Source organism: Misgurnus anguillicaudatus, chromosome 5 (assembly GCF_027580225.2).
Source record: "Misgurnus anguillicaudatus chromosome 5, ASM2758022v2, whole genome shotgun sequence".
NCBI classification, from domain to species: domain Eukaryota; kingdom Metazoa; phylum Chordata; class Actinopteri; order Cypriniformes; family Cobitidae; genus Misgurnus; species Misgurnus anguillicaudatus.
The window spans coordinates 32,525,128-32,544,700 of NC_073341.2; the positions used below are offsets into that span (position 1 = coordinate 32,525,128).

Genomic DNA, 19,573 nt, shown 5'->3' on the forward strand with positions numbered 1-19,573 from the left:
AGGCCCGACTAACTCAACAGTATTGACAGCAGTTGCAGTTTACCCATCACTCAAGTGGCCACACCCCTTAATTATGCAGAACTTTAAGGCTTAATATAATTTACAAAAAACTTTCACCCCCTCAAAGTTGTCATGAAGGGCAAAATTAGCTATATAGACCAAAACACATTTTGTACCAGGCTGTAAACATATTATTTTCTGCTATAAAGTTGGGCATTTAAACATGGAGGTCTATGGGTACTATTGACTCCCTTGTGGAGCCACTCTAGTGGCCAGTCAATGAATTGCAGTTTAAGTCACTTCCGTATTGACTTCATCAGAGAGATCGGAAGGTTGCCCCTTGGTAAACCTTTAAAAAGTAAGTTACATTGTTGCCTTAAAATTTTGAGTTAATTCAACTTAAAAATATTAGTTGACACAACAATTTTACACAACGTTTATATGTCAAACCAATATTTTTAAGTCGGAACTTGAAATTTTACCACAAAAAATCACCATAGAGTTTTTTTTACCTTAAAATAATGTTTCCAAAAAAGTTTCATTCACTCGAAACAGGGTAAACGGCACTTTCACATTTGCTTTGCAGCCCTCTATCGCCCAAAACTCACTAAAGAAGTTTCCAACCGTCGGGTCGCGGTCCTGTAGTTCGAGTGAAAACTACAAAAACTTGCTTTACGGCAAGTTACAATCCAATTAGAGCCAGCTTTGCTGCAGCAGGCTAAATTCTTTACGACAGTGGTAATGGACAATTCCGCTTCCAACCTGTAGGGGGAGCAAAGAGCAAAAACTCTTTAGTGTTGCTTTAAGGCAGTGCTTCTCAAATAGTGGGGCGGGACCCCCGGGGGGGCTCGAAGCGACACCAGGGGGGGCGCGCGAGACCCCAGGGAAAATACTTTTTCAGGAAGTGATTTTTAAAGACATTACACCCCAATCACGCTGATAAGCCACTTGTGTTTTTTATTTTTATTTATTGATTATATTTAATTTTTCAGTATCAAATGGTCAAAAAATATTATACTTTAAATAAGGATTGATTTTTCTATTTCAGGCAAATTGATGCATTTTAAGTCTTTTCTGTTACAGACTAAAAAACAATGTTAATAAAGTTATTCTTTGTTGTAAGTTGATCGATATTTCTTTTTTGTGTTTTCTTTTTGTGTTTTCTCAATGTTAATAAGGATACAATGTTTTGCAGATGTGTAATTTTATAGGCAAATTATATTATTTACAGTCGCGGCGGAGAGTTGGGGGGGGCGCGAAATGTTTACCTCTTCCTAGGGGGGGCGTGACAGAAAATAATTGAGAAGCACTGCTTTAAGGCAACCCGGGAAAATAGCAACAGTGCCCAAGATCTGCCCACAAAGTCACTTGCGCTTTGCACTTCGCACTTGTGTTTCAGATTGTTAAAATAGGGCCCCTGAACTCAAAATTTCTTATCAAAAAACAGATTATTTTACCCATACAATCTACATTATACTTTTACAGCCCGATACTATTATTATTTTTAGGGCCTTTTATGCCTTTATTTGTATAGTGTTTAATAGAGAGTTGACAGGAAAGTGTTGGGTGGAGAAAGGGGACCAGGAACGGCAAAGGACCACAGAGACGGGAATCAAACTCAGGTGGCCGGGAGCTAACCACACGGCTATCTGTGCCAACTCAGCTCGATTCTATTAACATATTTAAACAAATGTCTAATTTGTTTCTATTTTATTTCCCCTAAGCAATTTTAGGAGAAACATCTTAAAACCCAACAAAGAACTCCATCAAATCTCTTGAGCTATTAAAAAGCAACATATGAGCAAGATTACAATATACGTTGTTGTATGAAAATATCAGCCTGGTATTCTTTGGTAAAAGATCCTTTAATGTCTCTAACACAACAGAAAAGTGATGCTTTCAATCCAATGGGACAAATCTGTCTCTACTTTCACATCACCAATTAGTGGTGCGGCTGTGGAATGTTGAGGTAAACATGGTTTTGGAAATAACAAGAGAAGATCTTTATCTGATGTGCCACAGGGGACACATGGAGACCCAGTCTGTGAATACCAAGCTAAAGTCATTTTTTTGCGATTACTGTTTTCTACATATCATTCTACATGATGTAAAGTACACACTGTGAAATATAACCTCATATCTTTAGTACTGGTTGAGACCATGTAAGGTCATGTCAAAGATTTAAATAACACTTTACCCGCTGATGAACTCCACCCCCCATAAAATGTCACCTAAATTCACTTAATCTATGTTGTCAATGTATAAATCTATACGCAAATGATGCAAAAATAAGCATTTTCATTGGCTACACAATCCTCCAATAAGAAATGTTTAATGCTTAAATGAAAATATCTGCTTAATTTTTTATAGATAACATGTATAATGTGAGCCAATTGTTTATTATTATATTTTAGAGCTAAGGATGATGGCAGAAGGGAGGTTTTCCAGTCTGCCCAGGAACATGCACGTTGGGCGACAGTGCACTCTCACCTCTTCTATGGACCTGCTAAGCTCACGGCCTGCCATGCCCGAGATGTTGCCCGGCGGCTACCAGGACGTCTCTATCCACGGTACTCTGCCTCGCAAGAAGAAAATCACCCCGGATGCCTCTGCGAGGAAGTGGGAGATAAATGGAAATGTGGGAATAACAGCAGGCCATTCAGGCCGGTATCGCCTGCCACCATCACCACTAATACACAACATCATTGAAGAACATCAGAACTTCCACTCAGACAGGACTGGAAGCGTGGCATTAAGGTAAACACATTTACATTTAGGCATATAGCAGACCCTTTTATCCAAAGATTAAGAAAATAAAAAAGAGCAAACAATAAAGCAATATGTCATAGGGAGGCAGTAGTACAAAAGGTGCCAAGATACAAGTTTTTACTATTCCAACACAAAACCTTTTGGTGGAACATTTGTTTTTTGAGTATCCTGTTAACCTTATAGTCTGAATTCAAAGATAAAAATCACTAAATACAAGCTGCTACTGGCTCTTGTCCAAGTCTCTTTCTCTTCTGTCTCTGTTTACCTGCGTCTCTTCATTGTAGCTCAAGGCCTGTTTCTCTGTATCAGCCTCACTTGCTGTTTGATCTTATCACAGTCAACAACAAAGCAGTTTGTGTTCGTCTTTGACTTATCAGGTACAATATCTCATCCTCAATGAAAAGACCTGCTAGATACAGTAAAGTAATATGCAGCAAAGACAGCAGGGTTACATATTATAGATACAATATAAGAGGAAAATCTTTACAGATGTATTTCACAGTGGATGGCCCCTTTAAATATGGACACTTTTAACCCCATGGTTTTTCCTTTATTGTATACTAAACTCATTTATTGTATAAAAATGTATTTTATTCGTCTAGTAGCCAACAATGTGCAACAAAGAATCTGTATTGTACAATTATTGTTGTGCAGCTTTTTTTTACTATAAAAAATTAATATAATACATTTTTAATATAATATTTGAAAAAAATAGCAATTACGGTATAGACAGTTTCAGCAGTAACAACATAAACAAATGACTTTTGTGGAACAAACATAACTGGAACAAACAATGTGTACTATATAATGTATACGATGTTAACTACAGATCACTTGCCAAACCAACCTTCAGATAGCGGTGATCCACGATCGCCATCCCCCTTGTCTTTAGGAAATCAAAACATTTGTTATTTTCGATGAGGTATTTGTTTCAGGGTTCAGTTTAGCCACTAGCCAGCAGGGCTTTTAACCAGATTTTTTCCAATTGGTTTGTTCCGAACAGAAACAGTATTTTAACATTTCCGGTTTTCGGTCCAACCCTAAAATTGACATTCCTGAACCGGTTAGAACAAAAAAATTAAGTTCCCGAACTGGTTAATAACGTTCCATGTCAGCTGTGGGACATACAAATAAGTAGGCTGATCATTAGGACATTAAATTATTAGTCTACATAATTATCCTTAAGTTTCTATGTTGTCATTGAACATTACAAAAGGTTACATGTAAGCGGCATAACTGTAATTCTGACATGCCTACATTTGTTTCAGCATTATACATTAAAGGAATAGTCTACTCATTTTCAATATTAAAATATGTTATTACCTTAACTAAGAATTGTTGATACATCCCTCTATCATCTGTGTGCGTGCACGTAAGCGCTGGAGAGCGCTGCGACGCTTCGATAGCATTTAGCTTAGCCCCATTCATTCAATGGTACCATTTAGAGGTAAAGTTAGAAGTGACCAAACACATCAACGTTTTTCCTATTTAAGACGAGTAGTTATACGAGCAAGTTTGGTGGTACAAAATAAAACGTAGCGCTTTTCTAAGCGGATTTAAAAGAGGAACTATATTTAATGGTGTAATAGCACTTTTGGGAGTACTTCGACTCGGCGCAGTAACACTCTCCCTCTCCCATTATGAGAGTGAGAAGGGGAGCGGACTATTCAGGCGAGTCGAAGTACTCCCAAAAGTGCTATAACGCCATAAAATATAGTTCCTCTTTTGGATCTGCTTGGAGAAGCGCTACGTTTTGTTTTGTACCACCATGCTTGCTCGTATAACTACTCGTCTTAAATAGGAAAAACGTTGATGTGTTTGGTCACTTCTAACTTTATCTCTAAATGGTACCATTGAATGAATGGGGCTAAGCGAAATGCTATCGAAGCGTCGCAGCGCGCTCCAGCGCTTGCGTGCACGCGCACAGATGATGGAGGGATGTATCAACAATTCTTGGTTGGGGTGATAACATATTTTGGTGTTGAAAATGAGTAGACTATTCCTTTAAGACAAGGACAATTTCTGCTGTGTCGTTTATTGGCAAACAACTTAAACAAATGTTTTTATTAGAAAAGGAATACTGTCGTATTTCGAGATCATTTTGGTATATGTCCTGTCAAGAACAGAAAGAGCTTGCTTTTTGAAACGCGTCTCTCCGTGTATGCACTTTTTAGTTGCTTTTAAACGTGCACACACACAGACGGAGGACAAATTCCAAACGGTGCTTCAGGAAGAAGATCCAACATAAACAGTCGCTCACATAAAGTGAAAAAAAATTTAATTGTTTAAAATCACTTAAGTGTTAACATTTATAAGCCTTTTTAACACGTGGAAATGATCAACTTTCACCCTATTTAAATTTGCATATTAATTTTGTTAATGCATGCAAATCGCATGCGAGCGAACCGTGGGTCGTGATCTGTATGGATCACAGATCAACTGCGATCCCATACACCACTAATTAGTATTAAAAAATAAACATCTTTAGATACTTGGTAGCCTACAATATTTACCTCTTATGATTTAGCATTAGAGACTTGGGCTTGAGTAGACTACTTGCTGGTGGTGGCAAACCTCTCATTTCTCAGATAAGTCAACGACGACTGGAAGTAAACTTCACCGAGTCATATAGCACAAAAATCTTGTCAAAGAATGAAAGAAATTACGGTATTAACCAGTTACCATTATTTTAAATAAACGATTCTGCTCCAGAACATATATTTTTTGAAACTTCCTGGTTTCGTTTCTGTTCCTTGCAAAACATCAAACTTTTCTGGCTATCGTTTTCGTTCCGTGAACCGGTTTAAAGCCTTGCTAGCCAGACCATTAAACAAACAGAGACCGGAAGTTAAGACATAATCGCGACAATGCACATGTGTCCAATGAAACCGAATGCACACAGTAAGTAGATGGTTTGACACTTAGGCAGCACGACCAAAAACATCAAATTCTGTTAACTGATATTTACATTTATCATGTCATTTTAAACAAAGTTTCCCAACAGTTAAAAGTGACATTTATAGAACAATCTTTTTATTTAATTAATTTCAAAGAAAGTAGACCTCCAGGTGCTCATCATTGAAGAAAAATACTTTAGTAACTTCCAGTAACTACCACAGAAACTTTCCCAGCATTGCCAAGACAGCACACACACACTATAAGACAAAACACTGATAACTCAGGGTTATGTTAACTTAGGTATGTTTACCACAAATCGTTCATTTACACAAACAAAACTATTGCAAGTGTGTGTATGTTTGCGTATGTGTGTGTGTGTGTAGGTGTCTGTTTGGGTTTTTGGGAAAAGGAGCCACATGTTCCCCTTGACATTTGAAGGTTACCTAATATTGGACTACTATAGGAAAAAATGACCATGGGGCATAGAAGACGCTCTGTGAGCTTAGCAACGACCTGTAGTAGTGCCTCAGTCACCATAACAACACCTTATTGTGAATCTGCATGATACGGCTGTATATCAGTGTGTGTGTGTGTGTGTGAGAGAGAGACAGAGAGAGAATAACAACTGGATTGACGATTCTCATTTTCTTCAAAGTAATTCTCAGTCGTGACATCTACATTAAATCAACTCGGAAGCAATAAAACCAGTAGGCCTTCGCTCCCGGACGCCTTTTTCAGATATTACATTTATCAGGGTCAGACGGCAGGATGGCATTGTGATTAAATGTCAGCGTCCCGCACATTCGACTGCACTGGTTGTGTGTCTTGTCTGCAGGTGAGCAGGCTGTGTACAGAAGACAAGATGAAATGCCTGGGGCCTTTATTTGCCCCTTTAAAAAAAGATCTGCCTGGCAATACTTTAGCTGCGTATATTGTTGCACTGGGAAAGTTCACCCAAAATTGAAACTTTCATTATTTACTCGTTTGAACCCCCAATCAGCAAAGAACTTTCTTTGTTCTTTAGAACCCAAACCAATATGTTTTTTTTTTAAAGTGGGAGTGGATGGTGACCACCACCACAGAAAATGTGCACTGAAATGTTTTACATTTTGTAAAAATTGGGGTTCTGAAGAAGATTCAGAAAGACATTGGTGGCTCAAACGACATGAGGGGGTGTAAATAATTAAGTTTTTTGGGGGTGAACTTTCACTTTACAGAAAATCTGGCACCACTTCTTTACTCTCATATAGTTTTGAACCTGTATAACAGGGGTCGGCAAGTAAGTTTGGCATCGGCCCGAAAAAGTTTGCCACTAGATGGCAGACCAGAATGTGGTCAAAGGACAATTTAATAAAATTACACAACAAAATTAAAACATTTTAAATGTGCCGTTATTGTTTGGTTTGCAGCTTATTGCATGGACTATTGTTTAAGACCTGTACTAATCAGAAGCATGCAGTATAGTGAATATAGTGTATAGTGTATATAGTGAGTTTTAGTGTATATAAACATTTGTTTTGAATGACCTTTAAATGTACGATTGCAAAAGACAAATAATGACAAAAAGTTGGGGTGGACTGTTCCTTTAAAAACTTTAAGTATTTCTACCTGCATGTGTAAGGCAGCTGTTCTAACACACACACACACACACACACACACACACACACACACACACACACACACACACACACACACACACACACACACACACACACACATGAAGGGTCTGCAGGTTAAAGAGAGGACTGTAGATTTATAGCTTGACAGAGAGATGAAAGAATTTCTAGAGAGATTGAAAAAGTAGATGGAGCGATAGATAGCCAAAGAATAAGTCAGATTAAAGAGATGATGTACGTAATTTGTTTTCATTGTTAAAGCTGATTAAAGTGGAACACGCCTAGCACCCTTACGTGTCTAATGCCGTACATCAGTTATCTTTCTCTCAGTTTTTATTTAATCTGTGACAGAGGTGACGCACTGTACACAAATAACAATCAAAATAAGTACATAACATCTATGATGTTATGATGTCATCACCGTGAGACAATCATCACTTCTTAAACGTCTACAACGGTGTTCAATACGAAAGGTAACAAAATCTCTTATGTTCTATACTATATAGTAGGGGAATATCAGAAGGCAAGGTGAGTAGTATGCCCAAATTCACAGTAGGGGAGAGCAGGGGCGAAAGTACAATTTTTTCAGAAAAACTTAATTTTAAAAGATAATGTTTTAGACAGAGATATATTTTTGCGGTGGTCAGTAACTCACAAGTGTGGTCTATCAATACCAGGTGGAATTTTGTAAAAATGTAAAACGACTTCTGTATAATTTCACTTTAAACATGAGTAGTGAATTGTTACTTTTGACCCTGACAGCAGGGACGAAAGTAGCACACAGGTGGGTCAAAAGTAACAAACAAAACAAGATAGATTTTTGTGTTACACTTGTTTTTATTAAATATGCATAACTATGACCTCGTTAATATGTAACTGCAAACTTTTTTTGTCGTTTATCTTTGTAAAAATACTTTTAAATTTCCGTTTTATCAAATGTTTCAAAAGCAACCAACAGTATCTTAAATAGTTGAGAATAAAACATTTTTCAACAGTTTGAACACTATGAAATAAAATTAAATAAAATTAGAATAATATCAATTTTCAACATATACAACAGACAGGATCTCTTCACATTTAAACCCGTTAATTTACTTTTATTCTGTAAACCTTCAGGATGTGTTAGAGCACTAAATAACCTGTTGAGTGATCAGTATTGTAACACATGAAACGAGAAACACAATGCGTTATAAGAAAAAAATGACCGCTTTAGGAATTAACTTATCATGGTTGAAAACACCTTTCTGGATCTGCACGTGGAAAACGGTGAATAAATAACGCGATATTTGTCAGGTCTGTCAAGAGTTTGTGTGTTAAAGATGCTGTCATAGTTTGGGATGCAAATGTTATCAGGGCTCGGAGAAAATCGCTTTGTTACTTTCGTCCCAGTAATTTGTGGGGCCTTGCGAACTGAGAAGGTCGCCAAATAAAAAAAAAAAAAAAAAAAGTTTTTATTACCTTAGAATTAGCCATTTTTATCTATGTACACAGCGGGTGCCCTTATGGAAGTCGCCTTCATGTTTCTACAGTAGCCCTAAATAGACAAACTGCTCTACTGGGCATGTTTCGTCACTACATTGGCGCATCCCAATTCAGGGGATTGAAGGCCATTGACGTCACCGGGCCGCGACGAAGGCTGTCCCAATTCAAAGACTCCTTCACATACAAGCCTCCACATGTGGCCTTTTTTCCCCCTGAAACCAAGGATCCATAGATGTATCCTTCACAGCCTTGGCTATCCCAAGATTCATGCGTGCCCGTGATGTCCGTGTATAGTGAAATAAACATTGAGAACTGTAGTTAAATAAAAGTGTATATTTAGCATTATAAAGGTCCTTGTCACTGTTTTACTATTATTAATGATGTTTTAGTGATCATTTAGTGAATTAATATTATTGCTGCAATATTGTGCGTGTTGCATTTTATTTTTGTATATTTCTAAGCTTGGTGAATTTTACATACTGTTGGGTAGTTTAATCTGCATCAATGTGTCATATTTTCTCAAATAAAATAAAAAGATATCTGGCTCCGTATTTATTTTTAAAAGTCTGATAGGTCTCAGCAGCTGTGTCCCGCTGACAAGCGTAGTGGGCGGGAACAGCAAGTGATGCAACTCCCCCCGTAGGCTAGACCGTCTCATTTTAGTTCGCATGGTGGACTTTAGAGGCTGCCGCCTTCAAAAACCGAGCCTTGCCTTCATAGTCCGCGGCCTTAAAAGATCCTGAATTGGGATGCACCCTGCGTCTCAGACTATGACATGTTTGTCTTGTGGCGGCTACCGTAGCTTCTCTATGCGTTTCAAAAATTAAGGGTGAGCTGTGGACTGAGTCTTGCAATTCACAGTCTCACCACTAGATGCTGCTAAAAATCCACACAGTGATTTAGCAACCAAGAAATATATTTCTCGTGATAAAATTAGTAGTATAATAAAGCTTTATCTATTTCAGTACATACACTGCAAAAAATGACTTTTTTACTTAGTATTTTTGTCTTGTTTTCAGTAAAAAGATCTAAATATTCTTAAATTAAGATGCTTTTTTCTTAAAAATAAGTTTAGTTTATAAACAAAAAATATATAATTTAAGTGAATTTGTGCTTAAAACAAGCAAAAATATCAGCCAATGGGGTGAGAAAAAAATTCTTAACACTTAATTTAAGCAAAATTTTCTCACCCCATTGGCAGAAAATTTTGCTTGTTTTAAGCACAAATTTACTTAAATTGTATAGTTTTTGTCTAAAAAACAGACTTATTTTCTTAGGTCATTTTGTTCATCAAGAAAATGCATCTTGATTTAAGAATTTTTAGATATTTCTACTGAAAACAAGACAAAAATACTAAGTAAGATTTTCAAGAAAAAAGCATTTTTGTCTTGTTTTCAGTAAAAATATCGAAAAATTCTTAAATGAAGATGCTTTTTCTTGATGAGCAAAATGACCCAAGAAAATAAGTCTAGTTTTTAAAGCAAAAATATCAAATGTAAGTGATTTTGTGCATAAAACAAGCAAAGAAATCTGCCAATGGGGTAAGCAAAAAAATCTTGAAAATGTTTCTTAAACACTAAATTCAAGAAAAAGTCAAGAAAAATGTGCTTTTGAGTTAACTTTTGCCTATATGAAATGAACTATATAAATAAAATTGCCTTGCATACACATTACTTTACAGAGTCATATTGCCTGTCATCTTGCTTGTGAATTTGTCTATTTTCATTTATGTATTTTCAGCATCTGAGTTCTTGACTACAGTTTACAGCATATCTTTAAGGCTATTACATGCATAATGCCCCATTTCTCCTCAGTGACTCGAACATTATAAATCTCTTTCTGGAAACCCAATAATAGTCTGTCCATCTCTCTGAGCTGCCGTATCCTCCCTTCAAGTTTCGTAAGAGGTCAGCGGTTAAGCAGGGTACAGATCACAACTTTGAGACACAATACAGCCGTGGCTTGGCCCAGAATGATCCCTCAAGCCACAGATGTTTTTTGGGGCCGTGCCCTTACCGCATGCCCTCTCATTGCACATTATACGGTACAGTGTGTTCAGGCAGGTCTTAATCTAAAGTCATTCAGGGGTCACCTATGGGACAACTTGATGCTGACCTGCTCTCGCCTCTTGAGTAAATAACTTCTGCAAATCGTGTGTCCAATGAGAAACCCGATTTAAAAGAGGAAATCAGTTCTGGGAATCATAAGAAAAGCAAACAAACAACCAAAAAAGGAAGCTTGCAAAAACATCTTTACCAACTTCCTGTTAAATATGCTCCCAGGTGCCACCTCGACATTGAACGTGAAAGCCACTTTTATCCCCCTAAGGGGGTGAGATAGTTCACCACACACCCTGCTGGTAAGAAAGGAAGAAAGAAAGGGAAAACAAATGAAACAAAGTCAAGTTTTTGTGTAAGCCGAGATGAAAGGAATTCTGGGTAAGGGCACTCCGGGGCAGAAAGAGCGAGGGCGGCGTAAAGAGATCTAAATGGGGAAAAGGCTGAGACGTGCACCTCAGCGGTTTTAACTGCAGTGTAGGACTCGCTCTTCACCACCGCGCTTCCTGCATTCCACGCTCCGTATAAAGAAACTAAATCAATCAAAAATGCAATGCTGCATTAAACTAACCAAGGGCCATCTCTGCAGTTAGGGTAAGTCACATCCAAACCCCAATTTTAAAGCAGGGTCATGTAAACAATGTGTTTTATTTATATACTCTAGATTCTGCATTGTATTTCACCCAAAGTTTACTTTGAAACTTGTTTGTTTCTTTTTGCAGCCCTTTGGGAAATCTTATGAGAGAATTAATATCCTTTCTCTTTGCTTTATTTCATGGGTTTAAAAGCATTAATCTGGACAGAATGACAAAATCCTCCAGGCTTCTACTAACAGATGTGTCATGCTCATCTTTAACCTCTGAACCTTTCATTTTAATCTCAAGTTTATGCATTACATGGCATTTCCTCTTAAGTTGTCCGCATTCATCTCAGATGCACACTGTGTATTTGTGTTGGTGTGGAAGCAATTGCGATGTGTGTTTGGGGGGATGGTGGGCGTACGTACCCATATGTTGAGGCTGGTGTGGTCTATAGCGTGCTCTCATGACCTCAGGCTTGCGAGACGCATGTCAGTGTCCAGTCCCACTTTACTGGAGCCTGACACGCAGACAGACAGAAAAACAGCTGAGAAAGAAAGTCTTGATGTGTTCGCTAAAGAGAGTTTTCTCTTTTCCCCGCAGGGACGCCGCAGGCATGGACCCTACCATGGAGTATGTCAAGGTAAGGCTTCATGTCTATCTGTCTTTGTGTGTTAAATTTTGAATGATAGCTTTATGACAGTAACATGCTGGTGATGACCTGAGGCTGTGAGAAATGATCTTATACAGCAGGTGAAGGTTGTCAAAAACAGAGATGATCTTACCGTACACGTTGACCGTTTAAGATATCCGATACTGTTAAGCGTAAGTGTAGAGTCTTTAAAGTAGGGCAAGAGGGTCCTGCAGGGACATCAGTCGATGGTGCTACTGTTTGTATGCTGAGTATACGGTTTATTGACAGAGCGCTGAGCAAATATACGTACTGGATTTGTTTTTGTTGCATCAGATTTACAGAGAGATAAAAGTGAGTTTGAGATTCCTGATGTTGTATCTTATGTGTCGCTTGAGTTGCATACAGTTTTATGACTGTGCTCTCCTTGACCCATCTGGGTAGGTGATGACGTTTACATTACCCTGCCAGCCAGAACGGTAGCTGTGATGGACTAATGCTGTAATAAATCTGACCTCAAACGTGTGCCACTTCAATTCAGAGCTGGTTACAAACCACAGGAAACGCTACAGCCAAAATTTCACGATAAAGATCTGAGGATCTCCGAGCTTCCTAGTTTGCGAGCGGCTCCTGCAGACACATCCTCAATTAAAACGCTCCAATTAAAAGCAGGAAATGTCTTGTTGTGTCTATCTGATGGTGTTCTGAGGGCCCGCGAGCAACATGTGTGGTTTAAGGAGCATCTTTTGGGAGAAAGCAAATGGCAGGATCGTTCCCTGGCTTGAGGAATTAAAGCTCAGTACTGAAGTCTCACATTAAATGGGGGTTCTTCACAGTGATGCCATAGAAGTACAATTTTTGTTTTAGTTCCCCAAATAACCTTTTAGTCAAAGATTCGTATAGGAACAATTTCTTTCTCACCTTTTATAGTATGTATAACCAGCCCAGTCTTTTGAAATTACGTACCTATAGTCAAGTCATTTTTTGATTCTTTTTCGTGATACTCTCATGAATTTCCGCATTTTTTCGGGGTCGTATCACGAATTTCTGTTTTTACGAATTTCTATTACCATTGTCGCTTCGGTTTAGGGTTAGATTTACATAAAAAGTCATCTTTACCCAAACCCAATTCTAACCCTAATGCCAGGCACCAATGGTTTAAAATTTAGAAAATATAAAAAATCAATCCGAAAAAAATGTATAAACCAATACTTAAAGTGACATCCTAACGTAAACACCAAATCTAACCGAAGCGAAAATGGTTTGAAAATAGAAAAAAGCATTTGAGGAACCAATACGTGACAATGACACATAAACAGAAATTCGTGATACGATCACAAAAAAACGTGGAAATTCGTGACAGTATCACGAAAAAGAATTAAAAAATGATGCGACTAAAAGGACATCATTTTGTGAGACTGGATAGGTATAACACAAGAGCAATGCAACAGTAAGGTTCTGTGGGTGTTAAAGGTGCACTGTGTAACTTATAGAAGGATCTCTTGACAGATATTCAATATAATAACTATATAATCAGTAGTGTATAAAGACCTTGAGACATAATGAACTGTATTGAGTTTATTACCATAGAATACCGCAGGTCCCCTTACATGGAAGTTGGCGTCATGTTTGTACAATAGCCCTAAACGGACAAACTGTTTTATAGAGCGTGTTTTGTCACTACGTTGTCTCAGACGATTACGTGTTTGGCATTAAGAAAGGGAGGGGTGAGCTGTGGACTAAGCCATTGCTATATATTAATGGTGCCTGACTTTTGGCGCTTTTCCAAAGCATAGCACCCCATGGTCGGGTCAGCTCACCTCACTTTGGCTTGGTTAGCTTTTCCATCGAGTTTAGTATCACTTCGGAGGTGGAGGGATTAGAGTTGGTCGTTATATTTGCACTGCCTACTGCTGTGACATCATACAAGTGAGAGCGTTGTTGGAATGCTATACATGCCCACACATTTATTGATTTCTCAGTCCGCCACAAAATTAAAATTGACCACCACAATAAATGTTTGCACATTGCATTTATCACTACAGTACCTCTGTCTCACGTGACAGTTTCTGTACAAACAACTGTGGTGCAGTCGATGCGCTCCACTGAGCCTCATTTAAGTTGCATTTTAGCATATATGCGGACGTGCGCGTTGCGAATGTGCCGCCACTGCAAGTCTGGAAAAAACTGTTATGGTGTTCCTGATTCTCAACCTGGGGATGTTTTTATCGCTAAAAGGGAGTTTGGGAACTTACAGCAAAGCACAGATGACAACATGTTTGCTCGAGACAGCGCAAGCTAGCACGAAGGTAAAGCTAATCTTTTACATTATAGCGATGATGACGCTGGTAGTGATGATTCTCTCAGACCAATCAGTGTTTTCATGTCACATTTTGGTATCAGCTCGGCTCGCTTGGAACCCTAAGCGAGGTGGTACTAAAAAAAGTATTGGGTACTACGTACCGCACCCAGTGGAAAAGCCCCCAAAAGTAAGCTGACCAGACCCAAAACGTGGGGTACAATGCAATGGAAAAGCGCCAATATACAGCCTGACAAAGAACATTTTAGGAACCTTAGTTGTACAGTATGGTTGAATGATATTGTCCACAGTGATCACCTGCAACCCCTTGATAACTCCTGAGTGATGAGAGCCATCACAGCGTACTGTTACTACACACACACCTCTGTCAAACCATCTCTCTCACTTGATGAGAAGTTTGGCTCATCTTGGGGTCTCGCAGGTCTTTGTGAAGAGCAAACGTCAGTAAAGCTGACCTCACACACACAAAAATGAAAGCAAACAGTACTGTAAATAGTGAGTGTACACTCACTCTTTTTTCATTTGAACATAGTCAAACCATAAACCTCACAAAACATGAGGCCAGATTTTACCCTCCAAAAAACTTTAAAAACGCCTTTTCTATAATTAAAGGGATAGTTTACCCAAAAATGAAAATTCTGTCATTATTTACTTACCCTCATGTTGTGACAGATCTGTAAAAATGTCTTTGCTCTGCTGAACACAAATTAAAGGGATAGTTCACCATGGAATGAAAATTCTGTCATCATTTGCTCGTCCTCGTGTTGTTCTAAACCTGTATGAATTTCTTTTTCTTTTTTTTGATGAACACGGAAGAAGATATTTTGAGAGATGATGGTAAACACACAGCAGATAGTGACCATTGACTTCTATAGTAGGAATAAAAATATGATGGAATTTAATGGGTAGCATCAACTGTGTGCTTACCATCATTTATCAAAATATTTTCTTCATCATTTATCACAATACTACATTTTTTCCTACTATGGAAGTCAATGGTCACTATCTGTTGTGTGTTTACCATCAATTCTCAAAATACCTTTATTTGTGTTCATCAGAAAAAAGAAATTCATACAGGTTTACAACAACATGAGGATGAGTCAATGATGACAGAATTTTTATTTTAAGGTGAACTATCCCTTTAAGATATTTGTAATGAAGTAAAAAACAGGAACACCATTGACTCCCAAAGTAGGAGAAACAAATATGGAAGTCAATGGTGCTTAGAAACGCTTTGTTTACAAACATTGCTTAAAATATCTCCTTACGTGTTTAGCATAACAAAGAAATGTATACAGGTCTGTAAAAACTTAAGGGTGAGTAAATGATGACAGAATTTTCATTTTTGGGTGACCTATCCCTTTAAGAATGTTTGTTGCAATTGTTAAATTATTAAAACTCAAATATATTTAAATAAATATATTTCATTAATAAAATGTGATTTGTAATTAGGGCACAAAAATGAGTAAAAATACCAGACATGTTTTCACGAGATTCATTCTTTAGTCCGAGTGAACTTGATAAGAGATGACACAACATATCCTCAGGGAAATAACATAGCCATGAAATGTTTCGATTAGATGACATTCACACACTGTGTCTTTATATTGCTGTATAAAAGCAGCTTTTTGAACTCACTCTTCAAGCATGAATCAGTAGTTGTAGTGAATCTTCAGTGCCATACAAAGACATTTTTCTGTTTATAGCTTTAATAAACCAGCTGAATTACTATTTAAAAATAGATGTTGACCTACTGTACTCAACACAAATGTGTGTTTGCGTGTGATGTGTAAGATTTAAATACAGTTTATCTGTCTTGACTAAAGTCTAAAATCAGTATTCAATAATAAGAAGCACTTCACTTTTATCGCAGTGTTTTCGTTTCACTTCTATCGGCATTTCTTCAGCTACATTTTGAGTGGTGGTTTTTTAAGGAATATTTCCGTTAACAGGAAGTCAGTCATTAAAAATGTGGGATAATTAACTTCAAAGACCTCATGTGCTGATGTCACTTCCTTAAATCAGATGAGGTTAGCATTGTGTGTGAAAACTGTTTGGTTTTTAGATTATATCAGACCAATCATAGTTTCCATTATGGTTTAGTTTTAGACATTCTGCTAAAGCTTACACCGTTAAAACTTTATAATACAATTGTTGGGTTATAAATTATTCAATGATGGGTTGTTTTAGTCAAATATACTGGATTGTTTCAACTCATGGTTGGGTCAAATATGGACATTTTTATGATTCATTTATTTAACCCAGCGGTTTGGTTTGTCTCTTTTTGACCCAAATATGGATTAAATATAACCCAGCATTTTTAGAGTGCACTACTAGTTACAGAAGCTCCCGTATAGCTCAGTGGTAGAGCACTGAGTTAGCAGTGCAAAAGGTCAAGGGTTCAAAACAGGCAACCCGCATACTGATAAAAAATGTATACCTTGTAATACACTTGCACTGTAAATCACTTTGGATAAAATCATCAGCCAAATGTGTAAATGTAGTAGCTAGGCCAATCCAATTTATTTAGGCTGATTTTGTCAATAAATATAAGAAGTATATACTTCTATCTTTTAGTCATAATTTGGCTGGGCCAGCATCATTGCGTGTAAGGCAGAGATCGGTTAATTTTGGAACAAAATTGTCGCTGTTATCATCAAAGACGATCTGGAGGGTGAAAACTATTTGGATGACTTCATGTTTAAAATTATCACTTTTTTTACAGGGTGAGATAAAAATCTTTTTGCTCTGGGTTCTGGACATATAATAGCTGAATCACAAACTAGAAATACGACTTAACTTGTTTTTGTGATTCATAAATGGGGATTACTTGGATGGTGTCATATTAAAACACCAATGCCATGTTTAGTCATGAATTGTGTATTAAACAACGTCTCAGTCCTATTGGCCAATCACTGAACAGCTTTGTATTATACAGTAGCCTTTATGATAAAGGTAACACTTACAGCTTAATGGCAAACATTTTTCCACAAAGAACTTTAATTATGTGTGTGATTTAAAGGGACAGTCCACTTTTTTTTTTAAATATGCTAATTTTTCAGCTCCCCTAGAGTTAAACATTTGATTTTGATCATTTTGGAATCCATTTAGCCGATCTTCGGGTCTGGCGGTACCACTTTTAGGATTGCTTAGCATAATCCATTGAATCTGATTAGACCATTAGCATCGCGCTAAAAAAATAACCAAAGAGTTTCAATATTTTTCCTATTTAAAACTTGAATCTTCTGTAGTTACATCGTGTACTAATACCGACAGAAAATTAAAAGTTGTGATTTTCTAGGCCGATATGGCTAGGAATTATAATCTCATTCTGGCGTAAAAATCAAAGACTTTGCTGCCGTAAAATGTGCATTTTTGGGCAGTTCATAATATCATTGTGCCTGCTGCCGCCATGTTACAGCAGCAAAGTCCTTGAATATTACGGCAGAATGAGAGTATAGTTCTTAGCCATATCGGCCTAGAAAATCACAACTTTTAATTTCCTGTCGGTCTTAGTACATGATGTAACTACAGAAGAGTCAAGTTTTAAATCAAAACTCTTTGGTTATTTTTTAGCGTGATGCTAATGGTCTAATCAGATTCAATGGATTATGCTAAGCTATGCTAAAAGTGGTACCGCCAGACCCAGAGATCAGCTTAATGGATTCCAAAACTGTCAAAATCAAATGTTTAACTCCAGGGGACCTGGAAAATGAGCATATTTTTTTTAAAAAGTGGAGTGTCCAAGGAAATGTTTATGTAATATGACAGCTCTTATTTATATTGCTCATATCCATATAAGTTAAAGTTGAAACAAACAAACAAGCACAATAAAAGTACTCTATACCAGAAGTTTTTTAACTTTATGATACCATGAAGTCCCAAATATTATGAACCTTTTGTGAGGGACCCCCTACCTAAAATATATCCATTTATATATTTTTATGTATAACAAATATAATTGGCTGCACTTAGAGTCGCTTCATGTATAAACCTGAAGAAATATTCAATTGTATTTCTACCCTAGAAACTATAAATCTTATCTTAATCTCGGCAATAAATCTTATTTCATAGCGAGTGAGATAAAGGGAATAGAAAGGAACTAGAAAGATACAAAGCAAATATAGAAATTATATTCTTTGTCTTTTTTCTCAGAAACTTTCTGGAGAACCCCTAAAACCTATTGGAGGCCCACTGGGGTGCAGTTTGAAAACCCCTGCTTTATATTACTATACTACAAATAAGGTCACTATAAAATACTGTATAAGAAGAATCTTTAAAAAATCTTGTTTTGTTTAATGGAAATTCCAGTTTGGACCAGCACAAACAATAGAAAGTAAATATTGATGAATTTTACATCAAATACATCCATCTTAAAGGGACACTTCACCCATTTGCATTAAGCTTTGTATAGTTAGAACCCCAGTCATGTTTTTGAATGGTCATGCATTATTTCCTCAGTTGCCGCTGAGACAGGAGATATACAGATTTCAGTGTTGCACTTCCTTCTTTCAATTATGTAAAAATCATCATTTTGCATCACTGAAAGAAGGAAGTCCAATATCTTTGTTGAGGGGTGAGACTACAAACACCCCTTTTATCGGTCAAGTAGACACCAAATTCTAAATGTATGTTACATTTCGACTACAAATATGACACACTTTCAATAAAGATGAATGTTTCTATGGGTGAAATGCTCCTTTAAAGGTGCAGTGTGTAAATTTTAGCGGCATCTAGTGGTGAGGTTGCGAATTGCAACCAATGGCTTAGTCCACTGCTCACCCCTTGCTTTTGAAACACATAGAGAAGCTAAGGTAGCTGCCACCGGACAAACATGTAATCATCTGAGACAACTTAGTAAAACAATTGTCCGTTAAGGGCTTCTGTAGAAAAATTGCGGCACAAAATGGCGACTTCCATGTAAAGGGACCCTCTTTGTATGCAGATAAAAAGGTCTCATTCTAAGATAATAAACACATAACGGTCATTATGAAAGGCCTTTATATACTCCTGATAATATAGGTTTGTATATCACCCCGCATTTCTGTCAAGAGATCCCTCCAAAAATCACACACTGCACCTTCAATGGAACCATACATTATATTACAAAAACGTTATTGAGCAAAAAGGTTTTGTGATAATAATAAGAGTGGACCTGAACCTTAGGACTTTTCTGTCTCTCACATGTAGACACAAATAACACACACTTGTTCTGTACCCTG

The 19,573-nt window shown here is 37.3% G+C and overlaps 1 protein-coding gene across 4 annotated transcripts in view; it reads left to right on the forward strand.

Annotated features, from left to right (window-relative positions):
* The window catches only part of bcar3 (BCAR3 adaptor protein, NSP family member), a 116,353-nt gene that overhangs the window by 60,542 nt on the left and 36,238 nt on the right, over nt 1–19,573 (forward strand). For 3 of the 4 annotated variants that reach the window (XM_055167869.2, XM_055167870.2, XM_055167871.2), the window contains 2 exons: nt 2,415–2,757; nt 12,004–12,043. In XM_055167869.2, coding sequence (XP_055023844.2) covers nt 2,415–2,757; nt 12,004–12,043 — 383 coding nt within the window. Of the gene's footprint in view, nt 1–2,414; nt 2,758–11,260; nt 11,417–12,003; nt 12,044–19,573 lie in introns of those variants that run through there. The other variant, XM_055167873.2, reaches the window with a different exon arrangement.